We start from the raw sequence: 16413 nt of genomic DNA, 5'->3' as shown, positions 1-16413 counted from the left end.
GGCATTGCTTTCCGCACCTTTTCCTTCTCGGCATCCTCCCTGGCCCATATAAACCAGGCTGGAAAACCTGGAAACATTTCGCGAGCGACCCTGCGATCTCTAATCTCAGTGTGGACCGCGGCAGACCGGCACTGGCACATTGCGCGTCCCGTCTTGTCCGTTTGTAACATCCGACCTTATTTTATTTATAACGCCAACACTTCATCACCCGATCAGTGCTTTACAGTGGGTAACGGCCCCCCTAATTAGGTCATAGCTCGCCCAGTGACGATATCTGTCTGTTAACATCGTGCGTCTTCTTTGCAGACAACCCGGCTTCTTTTGCTTTTCCCGATTCTACACTAGTCAGTCATTGGACTGTTCGACCCGAGAGACGCGAGAGCTTTCACACCAGTCTTCCGCATCCAAGATGAGCTCCAACGGGAACTACGGCTCCGTCACCAACTCGGTGCCGGTGGTCAACGGCGACTCGCACGCCCATGCCGATGAGGAGCAGCCTCTGCTGGGCGGCGGCGGCAGCAGCAGGAAGCCAACAAAGTCCCTCCGCAAGAAGTTGACCACCGACGTGCAGCGCGACTGGGCCGACCTCGTCCTCTTGGCGTGCTACATCATCACCGGCCTTCTCGACAGCTCTTCCATCTCCATCTGGGGCTCTTTCGTCTCAATGCAAACAGGTACATCCTCTTTACTCATGTTTACCCAACGGCCCCCACAGCAACAGACAAGAAAAAACTGTTTCTTGTTTCGCCCCAAAGCGTTGGCGACTGACACAAACACCCAGGAAACACCGTCTACATCGGCCTCGGCCTCGCCGCCCCCACCGAATCCACCCGCTGGATCAAGTCCGCCACCTCGCTCGGCTCCTTCTGCCTGGGCTCCTTCGTCTTCAGCCGCTTCCACCGCTTCTTCTCCCCGAAGCGCCGCTGGGTGCTCTGCGCGTCCTTCATCCTGCAGACGCTGCTGTGCACCGCCGCGGCCCTCATCCTGACCTTCGGCCCCGCGGCCGGCAAGGACGAGATCGCGTGGAACGTGCTGGTCCCCATCGCGCTCATCGCCTTCCAGAGCTGCGGCCAGGCCGTCACGAGCCGCGCACTCAAGTACAACGCCCTCACCAGCGTCGTGCTGACGAGCATCTACTGCGACCTGTTCTCCGACGCCGAGCTGTTTTCGGTGCGCAACGCGGAGCGGAACCGCAGGGTCGGCGCGCCTGTGCTGCTGCTCGTCGGGGCCATTTGCGGAGGTTTGTTCGCGCATAGTTCATTTGGTATCGCGGGCGCGTTGTGGACTGCGGCGGTGATGAAGTTCTTCATTGTTTTGTCTTGGTTCTTCTGGCCTAGCGATCCTGCCGATGAGGAGTGATTGACATGCGGGCAATTGTTGTAGAAGAGCCAGGAAGTCATCCCGAGTTTTGTAGACTGACTTGATGTCCCAAGTAATGTCGCTGAGAAACACGGCCCTACCCAGAAGAGAATTGACTAGATAGAAGGTTGTAAACGTCATTTGCGGACCCTGTCCCAAATGCTTCAAAGATCAAGTTATCATCCATCAAGTTCAGTCCGTCGCCAAAGTAAGAGTGGTCCCCAGTCTGGTGAGGTGTTTGAGCCAACCCGCCAGGTCCCCATGCTGCTGGGGTATTCAGCTGCGCACCCATCAACCCGCCCGTGTCTACCGAAGGTCGCGAGAATGCGTCGACTCCTCTACTCGCGTTCGGGCTAACTTCATAGTCGACTCCATATTGCTGGTTGGCGAAGTTGCCCATCATGCCAATGCCCGCCGGCGCATCCATCTGTCCGCGTGCTGCTCCCACATTCTCAGAGTTCTGCCTCCGTCGCCTCGACTCTTCCATCTTCTCCAGCATCTGTTCCAAGCCCGTCGCAATATGCTTAAGAACATGGCGGTCCGACGTGACCGCGCTCTTCAATACCCCAATCATCCTGCCCAAAAGCCTCGCGACATACTCCTCTTCCACCTTCAGCCCCATGACCGAGTTCCACCGCGTCGCCACCTTCATCAAGAACACGCTCGCAAACGCAATCATCGTGTGCACATACAGCGGCGTTCCGACCAGCGCGCGGCGCATGTCGTCCTCCTCTAGCACGAACGTGATGATGCTCACGGCGGCAGAGACAGCCAGGTTCGCAAACTCTTTGCGTTCCGTTGAAAGGAACTGGTCTTGCGACGAACCTGCGAGGGAGACGCCGCGGACGGCCAGCGAGTTGATTTGGAGTTTGGCAAAGTACGAGTAGAGAATGATGCCCAGCGGGGGGAAGCTGCCGATGCAGAAGTTTCGCGTCTGCCGCGCGTGCCAGCGCATCCGCCACTGGTCGATTTCCAGGTTAAACATGCGCAGGGCTTCGAAGTCCGACTCGACCAGCATGGCGGTGGAGGGGTCGTTGCTGGAAGACTGGTCGGCTGCGTCTGGTCTGCCTTGTGAGAAGCTGTTTGTACCGCTTGTCAATCCGATGACCGGGTCTCTGGCGGACCCGAACCTGCCCCTGATCTCGTTGAGGGCCGGCAGTTTTCTCTCTGCGAAGCGATCGTACACCCGCGTGAGGATTTGCATGAGGTTGACCTGGCTTAGGATTCTTGCGTCCAAGGCGTTCGAGAACGGGCTGGCTAGGAAAAGCTCGTGTTCTCGAATCTGGATGCTCTCGGCAATCATGGGCGGGCGTCCGTAGGCGATGCTGAAGTGGTGGTCGCATACATATAGCATGTACCACAGCCTAGCTCGCAGGAAATGCTCTTTGTTTCCGTCCAAGGCTGCTGTGAAGGACTGATGGATGTTCAACTCCGTAGCGATACGGATGGCATGTCCGGACAGCTTCCATGACACTTCGGACATCCAGAATGCGGCGATGCAGAGGCCGCGGACGTCATCTATGGAGTGGTATCGGGAGAACATGGAAGAGGATATGAGAGACAGAAACTCCTTGTAGCATATATCGAATGTTGCTGCCGCCGCGGAGGTCGGGATGTGGAGAGCAGTCACGGCTAGAATTGTTGCGGTCAGAAGCTCGGAGGACCGTCGAACTGAGATGAATGATGGATGCGTTTGTTCGAGACCAACCCATAGATAGTGGTTTAACGAGGTATGGAAGCTAGCTTGGTTGTCAGCTACCTCTCGTTCGTTGCTTGCAGCTAGAAGACTTACATCTCGTAAAGCTCCTCAGCCTCCGCCTCAGCGATGACCCCTCTGGAAATGAAATCGTTGAGCTGTCCTTGGCCTTCTGGGAGCGGCCTAGTCATTTTCGACTTGTTGCTACGGATATTCCGAAGCCGTGTCACCTCGTACAGACTGCCCATTGGATCCTCAACAGTTACCGACCCATTGCTTGGGTCACCATGAGATACCGGGTCTGGCGAGTTCTCTCGCGTCATGGCCATGTGCGTGTTATCCTCTCTGCAGGAAATGCCAGCGGGACTTGTCATATTTCCAGGTGTTCCAGATGGAGGGCCGCTATGTTGAGCAACCGATGGATGCGACGGGACAGATGGAGGATCATCGTGGGACAGAGGTGCTGGAAGATCCTGATATTGGCCTTGTGTTTGGAGCTGCTGACGAGTTCCGTTTGCTGCCGACTCAGCTTGGAGCCTAACTGTCTCTGCTAGAACTGCATCAAGTTTGTTGTTCATCTGCTCGATCTCCGAGCGCATGGAGTCTATCTTCCTTTTGCGGATAACACATTGTCAGCGGTCCGAGAAGGAACCCATCCAATGACTTTCGCACGTACTCGTACGCTTCAAGCGCTCTTGTCACATCATCCTCGGTGTCGACATCAGCATCGTAAGATCGTTTGATGATGCAGCTGACGTTACGGCGAAGACAATGCCGGCACTTTCTGTCTCCTGGAAACACCTCACATCTCATCTTGAGCTTCTTACACTCCAAGCCTAAACGAGTCGAAGCATTGTCAATCCCTATTCCTCAGATCCATCATCCCAACCTCGCAATTGAACTTACAAGCTCTCGACTTCCTACCAGGACCACCGATCCGACCATCCTTGGCGCTGTTCGTCGATGCTATTGCCAGAGTAGTACCGGCATCAGACGGTGCTTCTCCCCGCGATGAGTCTGGTGATGGCATGTTGGCTTCCTATTCGTTATGCTCTTGGGTTGATTGCACACGCCTTTGTCGGACATCACGGGCTTCATCCGATGGATGGATGGCTGGTTTCTCGTCCAGGTCTGCAGCGTCGGGTCTTCGGGGAAACCCCGAGGGTAGGAAGACTACTGCCGGGCTAAAGGGCGGGGGGAGTGGGGATCACCAATACACCATCATGTATGATTCGGCAGAGAGAAACGCGGGGTTAGCGTCCATGGATCTTGGCTGCAGAGGGGTGTGTGTGCCGGTCTTAAGTCCGCCAACATTTTTCATCGTGGATGGCCCGATTCTTTGCAGGGCATGATCAGATTACCTATGATATCGGTGTCCTAGATTTGATATTTCCACGTCGCTCGCGATCTGCTCTGCCGTCCTCCTGCATGATTCGTGTCACTCCGTTCCTCAATGTGGGTACTGTGGTCCTTGCCGTCCACGCCAGCTTGCTCAAGAGTCACATCGTCTGTCAAGTTGTCCATCTGCTTGTTACACCTCCGCAAGCATATCGTCAAGATGAGTGTGCTGACAACGATGATAGCCGTCATGGCGAGATTAACTGACCATGCCACGATATAACGCGGCCCTGCACTTGATGGATACAGGTAAGGCGTCCACACGAGAGCCAGATTACCGATGGAGTTGTTGACTGCCAAGGCGATTGCTCTCTTCTTCTGTGGGCGGGCGGCAATATTGGCCATCCATGCATTGGATACCTGGAAGCAGCCGTAGGTTCCAGGCAACATGAGGAACAACGCAAAGTACCGGGCTCCAGTGTTGGTAGTTGCGATGGTGATGATGATGCCTGCTGCGGCGACCATGGAGGGGTATATAATGTGAGGCGATCGCTTTGAGGTACGGTCCGAGTACCACGTGTTGAACAGACAAAACAGAACAGTTGCCAGATACGGAGGGGAAGTCAGGAGTAGAGTATGCACAGTGCTGTAGCCAAAGTTCTGAACCAGGGTGGGCAAGAAGTTGGTGAGAGAGGCAACGGCTTGAAGACAGGTTTGCCCAATGACGCAGAGCCAGACGCGGTAGTCCTTGACTGTCAACTTGAAGGCTGCGCCGGTGCTGATCTCTTCTTCCTCCTCACCGGCATCCTCAATGATTCGCATGATACCGAGCGCCCTTTCTTCAAGAGAAAGCCACTTGGTCGTGCTAGGCCAGTCAGGAATTACGAATGCTGTGATGGCAGCAAATACGACCGTGGCAATTCCTTCGATGATGAAGAGCCAACGCCATGATTCGAGGCGATTGTTTGCAAAAGCAGCGGCGATGCCGGCGGCGAAAAGACCTCCAAAGGCGCCCGAAATCATCGCGGCGGAGTAGAAGATTCCTAGCCGCAAGCCAAGCTCTTTTCGGGTGTACCATCCACTGAATAAGAAAGCACAACCAACGAAGAAGGGTGCCTATGCAATATGATTAGTTCATGTACCTCGTGCTAAGGTGCGAGTATGAAACGAACCTCAGTAACACCCAGAAAGAACCTGTTGACAGCCAAACCGGTGAAATTGTGGACTGCCCCTGACAGGCCACTCACGATACCCCATGCTGCCATGCACCCAGAGAGATACCAGCTGGGCCGAACTTTGGTAAGGATCATATTGCTGGGCACTGAATAGGGTTAGTGTTGCCAAAAGATGATCCGAGGGGTGTTCATACCTTGCATGGAGATGTATCCGACAAAGGTCACCGAGAGAACAATGTTGTACTGATAACCAGACATGTTCAGGTCCTTCTCGAGGCCCTGAACTCTGGCGTGGGCTAAGGCAAGACATCGAGTTAGCATTGCATCGGATGTTTCCGTCTTCGCAATCTTGACGAAGCAGAGCACAGATACATAGTGTGAGAGGCACTTACGAACAGCATTCCTGTCGATGTAGTTCATGATGTACACAATGATCTGGAAGGAGATAGTCAGTATTCTTGCCCAAGTTATCAAGCCAACGTCTCGATTTCACTAACCAAAATCGGCAGTAATCTCCAATCGATCTTTCGGACAAACTTCTTCTCCCTCTCAGACCTCTCCTCGGGGGACCAGGACGCGACTATTGCTGCGTAGTCCACAGGAGATGACCCGGTGTTGACCACATTTTCTTTCTTCGACATATTTCAGGCGACTGGAAGGAAGTGGTTCAAAGTACGCAAATTTGCAGGCTCAAAAATGGCATCTAAGTGCCTGAGAGAAACGAGTGGCGGTATTGACGGAAACTGAGTTGTCAATGTTCAGAATTGTGGCAAGCATTTGATACGTAGAGGTGCACGAGCTTAAGTACTATTCTTATAACCAATTGATCTATCTTATGAATGGCAGCAATCCTTTAATCACATTCGTAAGGTACGGGCAGATGGCCGGGCGATCTTGGCACTCGGAACCCCAGCCTTGGGCAGTCAGAAGGGCAGTAGGAATCACGCTTACATTGGAATATCTGGGGGTGGATGGTCCGGGGAAAGCTTTGCCGAATGATTTCAAAGGCCGATTCCCCGAATGCTAAACACATACTATGCAGTAATGACCTCACGGGAGATGATGCGCACGGAGCGATGCCTGGTGAAGCAAACATTGATCAGACGACTTCACAGCTAGGTTGGCCCGGAAAAAGAAAAGCATAGTACGTTGCACACAGCACAATCTTGCCTCCAGTTGGACGTTGGTTGTGGGGTACTGCGACCACACCCGCTGTGGAGTGGAGGTGTCGGGAAATCGGCGAAGTGCCGGTGGTCAACATCCAACCAGACTCATACGGTAGTGGGGATACTACGCATCGTGGATACCTCACAATAAGTTACAGAAATGTATGCATGAGGAGAGCGAACGAATCTACATGATAAATATGGTCAGGGTCCCAATTCAACAGGCGGTTGTAGAACTACTGATCGACGTGGGCTCCTTTTCTACTCGTTCAAGATCAAACGCCAGCTCTTCACCCCAGATTATCAATATTTTTCTTCAATAATCAAGACATCATCGACATCATGACAAGCCTTTCAACAAAACTCGCCGACCTCGAAAAGGCTGGAAAGCCAGTTCAGGTCGGCATCATTGGCGCTGGCAAGTTCGGGTCCATGTACATCTCTCAGTCCCACCGCACGCCTGGAGTTCACTTGGCTGCCATTGCGGATCTTTCTTCTGACCGAGCTCTTGCTTCTCTGAAGCGCACTGGCTATCCCGAGGGCAAGTTTGACGCGACCGCTTCGCTGAGCATTTCCGAAGCTATTGCTGCAGGAAAAACAGCCATTACGACAGACTCAGCAACACTGATTGCCACCCCGGAAATTGACGTCGTGCTAGAAGTCACCGGAAACCCTGCAGCAGGCATCCGTCACGCTCTCCTCTGCTGTGAGCACAAGAAGCACATCGTCATGATCAACGTTGAAGCCGATGTTCTGGCTGGGCCTTTGCTGGCACGGAAGGCGAGGGAGGCTGGCATCATCTACTCAATGGCATACGGAGACCAGCCGGCACTCATTGCTGAGATGGTGGACTGGGCCAAGACGGCTGGCTTCGAAGTCGTGTGCGCAGGCAAGGGAACCAAGCATTTGCCCGACTACCACTACTCCACGCCGGATACTGTGTGGAACCATTACGGATTCACCAAGGAGCAGCTTGCCGGGGGCGACTTCAACCCGCAAATGTTCAACAGTTTCCTTGATGGGACTAAGAGTGCTTTGGAGATGGCTGCCGTCGCCAACGGTTGTGACCTAAGCCCTCCTTCAGATGGGCTGAGGTTCCCTCCCTGTGGCGTGTGGGACCTCCCTACGGTGCTGAAGCCCACCAGCGAAGGAGGCCAACTCGAGAAGAATGGCACCGTGGAAGTTGTGTCTTGCATGGAAAAGGACGGTCGATGGGTGTTCAACGATCTGAGATGGGGTGTTTACGTGATTATCAAAGGTGCGTGCTCCTTGCTCAAATGAGATCCCTCAAGGTTTGGTACTAATATTATTCGACTGATAGCACCTGGAGAATACCAGAGGGAATGCTTCAAGCAATATGGCCTGAAGACAGACCCTTCTGGCTGGTATGCCGCTCAGTACAAGCCCTACCATCTTATTGGTCTGGAACTTGGCGTCTCAGTCGCGACAATAATGGTTCGCGGCGAACCAACCGGCCAGACTAAGACGTGGGCGGGAGATGTTGTTGCCACAGCGAAGCGTGATCTCAAGGCAGGCGAGAAATTGGATGGCGAAGGTGGCTTCACTGTGTACGGAAAGCTTACCACTGCCGAGAACTCTATGGCCATTGAGGGCTTGCCTATTGGCTTGGCCCATGGTTTTGTTCTCAAGCGCGATGTGAAGAAGGACCAGGGACTGAGTTGGCAGGACGTCGAGTACAGCGAAAAGGCACAGGCTGTGGCCTTCAGGAAAGAGATGGAGGCCGTCTTCAAGAAGGAGTTCTTGGCTGGCAAAGCCAACGGTGTGAATGGAACACACTAGACTCACGAAAGGAGCTGTTGATAATAGAGTCCAAGAAATCAGAAATGTTATATAAGCACCAATTCTACACCGCCCCCCGCCCCCGAGATAATAAATTCTATGTGCATCTCTCTTGTGTTGAAGAGACCTAAAAGATGTTTGTCCCAAAGCTCACGACTTAAACTCTATAAGTTATAAGAAATCCAAAAGCAGACGTTAAGAGGGATACACCGGAAAACCCCAAGGAGTACTCTTCTGCAGCAGCTGATGATCCAATCCTTGGTCCCCGCCATTCATGTAAAGAAATTTGGTTAAGGGCACCGTGGCATAAAAAGAGAAAGTCGTGTGAGCAGGCACGAAGGCGACATCTCCCTGCAGCAAGCTCAGACTTTCGAACCCATCCACGGATAGAGACAGTTGACCCTCTTGTAGCTCCAGGGCAAAATGATGAGGTAGTGTGACCGTCGTCGGGGCTTGATTATCGAGCGTCGGGGAGAGTACTATGGTGCCCATGGTGAAGTTTCCATCGGTCTGCGTAGGTGTGACCAAAGGCTGTATGACTTTATATCCGTTCTCAGAGTTGAGGTATGCTGAACCGTAGTTGTTGGCAACAAAGTATGGCTCGGTTGGATCACTTGGTAAGCTGTTTGGTCCGTCATGCCACGGCAACCCGGCATCACCCGCAGTACCGTTGATCAAATCTCTCCTAGGCGTGAATGCTTCTGCTGAGGCGGCAATCAAGTCCATGGATCGAAGCTGTTCGTACACCTCAGGCGTGAGGACTCCAAACGGGTCAGGGTCCTTCTCAATCGGAACGTATGGCGATCCAACTTCGGATTCGTATTCGCCGAGACTGAGCTTTGCAAAGAGATCCTCGAATCCAGCAGGATGAAAGATGTGATTCAATTGGCTGTCCGGATCGATAAGTTGAAAAGTGTGTATAGTGCCTGGAGGCGCATTTCCATAGTCGCCCACAGACGCAACTCGGGCCTCATGATCAGCACCGGTGATATTCTTTTGTGCCCAGAGCTCCACGCGGCCTCGGGTGCAATAAAAGTGCTCGTGAGTCTTCTCATGAGTGTGGGGTCTGGCGGCTGTCCAGCCTGACGTCTTGCCATTGTGCTGGACCATGGAGAATGCACCTCCAGATGAGTTCGCAGTGATTGCGAACCGAATGATGTCTGAGCCAGTCAGTTTGACAGCCCGACCTTTGAATCTGGGTAGAACATATGGCCGAGGATAGTCGGGAGCAACATCGACCAAGAGGGTATTTTCTTGGTGGCGGGGAATATGCAGCGCTGATGCAACCACTGCTAAGCAGGCGAAGGTTTCCAATGTAAATATTCTCATGTTTACTGAATGTACAAGTATGCTTGGCTTGAGTAAAGAAAAGCAACTGCCACAGCGTCTCGCGCGACCCTTTTAATAGGATCGTCTGATCCTCTGTCTTCTAGAGCTGGCAGACACAGCCATCACCCACAAGCTGGGGCCTTGCCGTGCCGTTCGTGTTCGTCAGCCATCATTTATGTCGAATACTTCAGGGAGGTCTAGGTAACTTTCAATGACTTGATGGGGCTTTTGGTAGATTTGTGGAGATACTCGTCTGCCTTGAAACCTTGGTTCAAGCCAGTTTTGCCAGTCAGAACTGAATCCAGATATGAGTTGCGAGCTGAAAACACCAACGTGATCGGGCAAATCTTATTCCAAAGGTCGGGAACTGAGCCACCGGCTAGCCCCCAACGTAAGCAGCCGTGGATACGCAATCCTGCAATGTTGTTCGCCCTGGCATGTTCGAAAGCGGGAAAATGAATAGTGATATCCCTTTTCTTGATCCGGATCGCGGAAGAAAATGCTTGGAGGAAGCACCTAGGCTATCTACATGGAAAGAAATGCATTGTTGACGGTGGCATTTCTCATCGACGTTGATTTTACCTGAGCCGGTACTTGTGGAACGGACCCTTCTTCATTCTTACGTCAGACACGTGATGTTACTGAGAGAGGCGACATGCTGGTCATTTGACTAGCATTAACCATTTGCATTGCCTCGAAGGAATGCCGAGGTTCCTTTTGGCCTCCAGGCGTAGCTCGGGCGAATGTCCAATTCCGTTCATGCGCAGTCATCTAGATAGCCCCCAATCCCAGGCAGCCTTATGGACCCTGCATGTTACCCACCATACCAAGGCAGAAGCCCTCTTGGCACTTTTGATGGTAGAATGCTACAAGATCCTTCGGCATTGTCTTGTATTACTAACAGATAGTGTGATTTTTCCCGCCTTAACTGACAGGCTCGCAAATGCCCCTGCTACGCTAGCATCCATGGATGGGTATCTTGGCGGGAAGGTCAGCCTAAGATCATGGTCATTGATGCATGGAAAGTCCGGAATATCAGTCAATACGTTGAATTATTTCAACATATCTCGATTCGAAAAGACGTTGAGGATGAGCGCCATGATAAATAGAAGTGAGACGGCTTGTTCAGGGGGGGTGGGGAGTGCTAACGGCGCATTTGGAGACTTGAAGTTCACTTTGACATGGCATATTTCGTTGCAGGCGGCGTCGTATCATGTAATGTTCCGGCGTTCAGCAAATTTATACATGCAGTAGTGGAGATTGATCGTGCAGAGGGCGGCTACTGGGTGCACCTGTGTTTGCATACCATCAATGGGACGGTGCCAATTACACTTCGTCGATAGCATGGGGGTAATTCATAATTTCAAGAGTCACAAATGAAACGGGACTAGGAAGTCTATACCTAGTAATTTGGAGCGTCCATCACATCCGTTGCTTTAAGAAGGCACTGTCGTTGCCCATCAACGGGCAGACAATCTAAACACAACATTATGGTAAGATATTTACTTCCGATGCCTGATTAACAACGACAGCTACAGTTTACCTGCCGTAAGATGTATAGTTGGAATGAATCTGAGCACCAAAGACTCACCTGGAACGAAGTACGGGCTGTGACGCAAACGTTGATGACAAGCCACCTGCCACGCCAACATCAAGGCTATGATTAGCCATTCTTTGAAGCCAGAACCGCAATTCTGGCTCATATGTGCCACTATGTTCATGGAAGTCCGATAATGTTTGGAATGGAAAGAGTCATGTCGTTCGCTCTATATGCGAATCATTCGGACTCGGGAGGCGAAGACAGTTCGGGGTGACCGCTTATGCACTTCTATAGAAACGCAACCCATAAAACGCCTCAGATCCTTAAGCGAGGTAGCAAAGGTTTTACTTGACAGCAAAAAGAACGAATAACCGAGCTCATGTTTCCCTACAGCCCTAAGGAGCGACGTAAACTCAACCCAGCGAGGCATTCGGATTGGCATCAGCTCATGGCTGCCCCTGGCTTTTTGAAGCTCTCCCCGCAAAGTTCTGAGGCAGAACGTCCCTCCGTGGAGCCAATGGTTCGGTACGCTGCCAATATGTCAATTGGACTGCCTCGTCAAAACAACGCCTGTGAACATTTAAGCTTGTTGCGTGACACTCGGTATTTGAGAAATACCTTCTCTCGCAATCACAAGAGCATTCTTGAACAACTATAATCACATCTCTTTTCTTCCCTTCGGAATCTGAGACTTTCTGTTTGATTATTGTCATCTGGCATAACAGTATTTGCTGCTCCGTCAAAATGCACTTCTCCACCTTGACCGTCTTTTTCCTGACTGTTCTGTTTGGCCAGACTCTTGCCTGTGGGTAACATCTTTATAAGACACACTCATTTTGTACATCTACTAATATTGCATTTGTAGCTCCAGTCAGAGGTGGTAAGGCAGCCCCGGTCGCTGGCGGTGCTGCTGCCGGAGGTGCGGCCAGAGGCGCAGCTGGGGCTACCACCAGTGCGGCGACCGGTGCCAGCAAGGAGGGTCAACCCTGCACCGGCAGAGTTGACCAGAGAGATCGTCAGGGAACTTGCGATGCCAACGGTCGATGCGGCATCAACACTCCACCAAATATTTTCGATTCTGTTGCCAGTGATGACTGCGAATAAGGCGCGGCCTATAAGATATCGCAGGATGGCAAAGTTCGGTGTCTAACTAACAATATAGCCACTAAGAACGAAGAAACGAAAGTTTAGGCAGACAAAAGACCTCGTATCCATATGAATCAAAAATAAGATTTTTTGCGGGCTTCAGGTAAAGATTGGTTAATCTTTGGGTATGGAAGCGTTATATGTCAATCAATTGCTGACTTTCTAGCACAGAGTTCCGGGTCCGGCCGGACACGTATCTGCCCCGTATTGCCGGGTTCCGGCGCCGGAGACAATTCGTAGGCGACTTTAACGCTCCGTAATTTTCAGTCCAATCAAACAGATGGGCATTGACTACAGTGCGCAGCATTCAAATTGCCAACAAACAGTCGCCGGTGGTGTCAGTGGGATGCCGGAGCTGATAAGGCGCATCTTATGTGCATTGCGCCGAGCTTAGCAATCGGTCGGCCGAATTCGAGCGGCACGGGGACCCTTGCGGAATATAAATTCCGCCCCAAGGGCGATCCATCGACGGCCAAAGGTGCTGCAGGTCGACACAGCGAGAACGAACCCTAGTTGAATCAGTTGTACATGATCGTAGATCTTCTGAAACGATTGACTTCGGGTCTGCATGAACCCATCCGCTGCATAGTGGCCCATGCTGGAGTCGCAACACGTCAGGTCGCATTGCGTTCTGACTGGTGTAAACTCGTGCGATGTAGTGGTAACACGCCAACAATGGATCACCATCCCCGTCACAGCCATCGCCGCTGTATTACCATAAACCAGCCGTCTCGGCCACATTGTTCCTCCGCATTATCTCAGATTATTTTCTTGTCCCGCTAATGATTTGAGGAAACGGAGCTGTCAACGTTATCACGAGATTTCATCAACCGTCTAGGAGAAGTAACAGCCGTGACTATAAATCACGCACCGAAACTCAAAATGACGAAGAGAAGACCATCAAAACCCTGCAATCAAGTCAAAATGGCACCTAAAACTGTCTTTGTCACTGGCGCGAACGGCTACATCGGCAACGCTGTAGCGCGCGCATTCGTTGCTGCCGGATGGAGGACCTACGGACTCGTCCGATCTCTGTCGGCCGCAACAGCTCTCGCCCAAGAGGAGATCATCCCAATCGTCGGCGCGATCGACGACCTATCCGCACACGCGGAGATCCAGGCTCACCTTCCGGCCACCGTCGATGCGATCGTATCGGCAACCGAGAACCCTTTAGACTACATGCCGCATTACAACAACACGATCAAGCTTCTTCGAACTCTTGGCGCCGCAAGCTCTGCCGCAGGAACTAGACCCATCGTGATCTTCAGCTCCGGCTGCAAGGACTACGGCATCGGGCCCCACTACCACGGCGCCCCGAACCTCGCCCCGCACACGGAGGACTCTCCGATCAACACAGTGCCTTTCCTCATTAACCGTGCGACGCATGCGAGGAAGATCTTTGACCACAGCGATGTCTTCGCTCCGGTCTTAGTCAGACCTACGAACGTCTACGGCCGAAGCTCAAGCTTCTACAAGGCCTTCTTCGATGTTGCGGCCAAGGCCGCCGCTGATGGCAAGCCCCTCTTGCTGCCCACTCCACCGAACACGATTGTTCATGCCCTCCATGTCGACGATTGCGGAGATGCATACGTCGCCATAGCTTCCCACGTCAACAGATCCGAAGTCGAAGGCCAGGTCTTCAACATCTCTGCCCAAAAGTACGAGACTGTCGACGAGGTGTCGCAAGCTCTGGTCGAGGAGTACAACATCACAGGAGGGCTGAAGTATGTCGACCCTTCTGAGCCGAAGGATGACGAAAACCCCTGGCCAAATGGAATTATCAACTTCCCGCAGTGGACAGATTCTACAAAACTTACGAACCTTACTGGCTGGAAGCACCATCGGCCGTTGTTTTCCGAAGGGCTGCACGTGTACCGTGTTGCGTTTGAGGCGGCGAAGGCAAGTGGCCATGAAGGTGTGAAGAGGACGAGTGGGTATCTGGAGGCTTTGACGAAGCAGGGCTTTGTGAGCCAGAACGGAGGCAAATAGAGTTTCCTCTGTGCATCCGCGTTAAGGGCTGCAAAGTTGTGTAGATTGAATAGACTTGTCCCTAAAGCTGCGAAAGATGTAGCCGCGTGCCAACCATCCCGAGGGTCATAGAGGTGTCAAATACATAGATGACTGATCACACCAGTCATACTTTTTGGGACCGGTCGATCCACAATTCAAATTTCGCGATCTAGGTTTTCCTCCCAATGTTAGGCGTCTTTTTCTTTCTTCCATGCTTCAGTACTGACCTCGGCACCCCTAACAAACGAATCTAATCACTCAATCATCTGAGCTGACACCGCAGATCAACAGAAGCCAAAACACACATTGCAACAACTCCTTTTCACGAGCAAGATGGCGACTCTGGTTCGTCTTCCATTAGAGCTGACGAATATGGTGGCAGCCTATTTGACGTCCGCGAAAGACTTCCTTTCTTGGATCTCAGTAGATCCCGAGATTTTACAGAAACTCCTGGAAAATAAGTCAGCGGTTTTCGAGTCTTTCGTGGATCGCGATCTCCTCCCTCCGACTCTGGCCGTTTTACGTCTCCGCGAAATCCACCAGCAGTCCTCCGAGCTACCGAGCATTCAAGATCTCGTCATATCCGCCTTCAAGTTGAAAGCCGCCGCCGAGGAAAGCACTCCTGATTTGGTGTGGCCCACGGACAAAGCTTCAGCGTTAGCCTTGCTAGAACTCATGGACGAGGTAGAATGCATTGTTACGGCAATGCAGAACTATCGCTACAGAGATGACTCGTTCTGGCCCGAGACTCCGTGGCTCCACGAGCACCCCGAGCACTCCAAGCGACCCGAGGGTCTGGATTTCACGTTGTATGACGAGCGGACGACGAGATTACTCCAGCACGATAGTTTCTGGGACAAGAAAGACGAGCACAGCATGTTCGTCCAGAAGAAGCTTGTTCTACTCTTCGAGATCTACGTCCTGTGTTTCTGTTACGGCAGGGAATTCCCTGATCATACGTCCGATCAAACACCGTTCGAGATTTTATCAATGACAACTGAGGACACATCAACGCAAATTGACATTCGTGCCGTCGATTTCGGCGAGCAAATAGATAAGCTTGCTTCTTGTCTCAGCCGCACATGCGACAGTATTATTGATTCAGCTTTGCGCCAGGTTTTGAACATACGGCAGGTTGATGCCCAGCCTTTCTGGGGTTCAGACGTGGTTCTGCAAGAAGGAGTGCAAACTCTAAAAGAAGCCCTTGGAACACAGAAGGTCATGTTTCATTCAGCACGCTGGAGCTATTATCGAAAATTTGTGACTTGGACGCGGACGGGTATTGAGTCCATGACTGGGACTGAAGCTCGCCGACTTCTAAGACCGTCACAGGTTGGTTTGATACCCACGGGAAAAGGCCGGGTTCCAATCTATCGAATTGCCTGCATGGATACGGGTGAATTCATCGTCAACGATGGATATGATGGCGTCACTGTGGTCGCATATCTCGAAACCTTACAAGAGCAACAAAACTGGGATCGTATGGACGGTATTCACAACGCCTGGAAGCTTTTATCGGGCGGTATCGGTAGACTGGCTCCTTTGCTGCGTCTTGACGAGGGTGAAAGACAAACAGAGATAATAGGAGCACTCTCTCGAGCCAATTCTAAATGCAGGTCTGCAATAGAGGCAACTACGAGCCCGCTTCAATGGTTTCAAGGCAGCTTGAAGACATGGATCAAAGACTACTACCCAGGCTCGCACATTGGGGTCCAACCGTGGGTTGTTGCATGGTAACATACCTTTTCGAGGATTGGCTTGTTGAATATCTACATGAATTTGCTCCAGCTAATGAATAATACTGTCATGGCGTTAGTAGAGTTATATGCAGCTTGACTTTCTGGAGAGCAGGTC

The 16413-nt window shown here is 52.0% G+C and overlaps 8 protein-coding genes across 8 annotated transcripts; 5 read left to right on the top strand and 3 right to left on the bottom strand.

Moving 5' to 3' along the window:
- Positions 1 to 409: 409 nt before the first annotated feature.
- On the top strand, positions 410 to 1359 carry CGGC5_v002928 (uncharacterized protein; the record flags this gene model as incomplete). Its single annotated transcript, XM_032031839.2, has 2 exons — positions 410 to 674; positions 782 to 1359. The coding sequence occupies 2 exons, from the start codon at positions 410 to 412 to the stop codon at positions 1357 to 1359; spliced, it is 843 nt and encodes a 280-aa protein (XP_031888755.2).
- A 97-nt stretch (positions 1360 to 1456) lies between these two features.
- On the bottom strand, positions 1457 to 3246 carry prtT-4 (Transcriptional activator of proteases prtT; the record flags this gene model as incomplete). The annotated part of the gene is made up of 2 exons (XM_032031838.2): positions 1457 to 3098; positions 3152 to 3246. The coding sequence occupies 2 exons, from the start codon at positions 3244 to 3246 to the stop codon at positions 1457 to 1459; spliced, it is 1737 nt and encodes a 578-aa protein (XP_031888754.2).
- Positions 3247 to 4432: 1186 nt separating this feature from the next.
- CGGC5_v002926 (putative transporter) lies at positions 4433 to 6209 on the bottom strand (the record flags this gene model as incomplete). The annotated part of the gene is made up of 5 exons (XM_032031837.1): positions 4433 to 5509; positions 5566 to 5714; positions 5763 to 5864; positions 5961 to 6003; positions 6066 to 6209. The coding sequence occupies 5 exons, from the start codon at positions 6207 to 6209 to the stop codon at positions 4433 to 4435; spliced, it is 1515 nt and encodes a 504-aa protein (XP_031888753.1).
- Positions 6210 to 7076: 867 nt separating this feature from the next.
- On the top strand, positions 7077 to 8534 carry CGGC5_v002925 (uncharacterized protein; the record flags this gene model as incomplete). Its single annotated transcript, XM_032031836.1, has 2 exons — positions 7077 to 7992; positions 8056 to 8534. 2 exons carry the CDS (start codon positions 7077 to 7079, stop codon positions 8532 to 8534), a joined length of 1395 nt encoding a protein of 464 aa, XP_031888752.1.
- Positions 8535 to 8729: 195 nt separating this feature from the next.
- QDOI-1 (Quercetin 2,3-dioxygenase) lies at positions 8730 to 9644 on the bottom strand (the record flags this gene model as incomplete). The annotated part of the gene is made up of 1 exon (XM_032031834.2): positions 8730 to 9644. The coding sequence occupies one exon, from the start codon at positions 9642 to 9644 to the stop codon at positions 8730 to 8732; it is 915 nt and encodes a 304-aa protein (XP_031888994.2).
- A 2503-nt stretch (positions 9645 to 12147) lies between these two features.
- On the top strand, positions 12148 to 12507 carry CGGC5_v002923 (uncharacterized protein; the record flags this gene model as incomplete). The annotated part of the gene is made up of 2 exons (XM_032031833.1): positions 12148 to 12208; positions 12269 to 12507. 2 exons carry the CDS (start codon positions 12148 to 12150, stop codon positions 12505 to 12507), a joined length of 300 nt encoding a protein of 99 aa, XP_031888995.1.
- Positions 12508 to 13473: 966 nt separating this feature from the next.
- Positions 13474 to 14538, top strand: yfnG (putative sugar dehydratase/epimerase YfnG; the record flags this gene model as incomplete). Its single annotated transcript, XM_032031832.1, has 1 exon — positions 13474 to 14538. The coding sequence occupies one exon, from the start codon at positions 13474 to 13476 to the stop codon at positions 14536 to 14538; it is 1065 nt and encodes a 354-aa protein (XP_031889000.1).
- Positions 14539 to 14892: 354 nt separating this feature from the next.
- On the top strand, positions 14893 to 16296 carry CGGC5_v002921 (uncharacterized protein; the record flags this gene model as incomplete). The annotated part of the gene is made up of 1 exon (XM_032031831.2): positions 14893 to 16296. The coding sequence occupies one exon, from the start codon at positions 14893 to 14895 to the stop codon at positions 16294 to 16296; it is 1404 nt and encodes a 467-aa protein (XP_031889001.2).
- Positions 16297 to 16413: the final 117 nt, after the last annotated feature.

Source organism: Colletotrichum fructicola (assembly GCF_000319635.2).
Source record: "Colletotrichum fructicola Nara gc5 chromosome Unknown KSG_Nara_v1_contig02, whole genome shotgun sequence".
NCBI lineage: Eukaryota > Fungi > Ascomycota > Sordariomycetes > Glomerellales > Glomerellaceae > Colletotrichum > Colletotrichum fructicola.
This window is presented reverse-complemented; position numbering and strand designations above follow the sequence as displayed.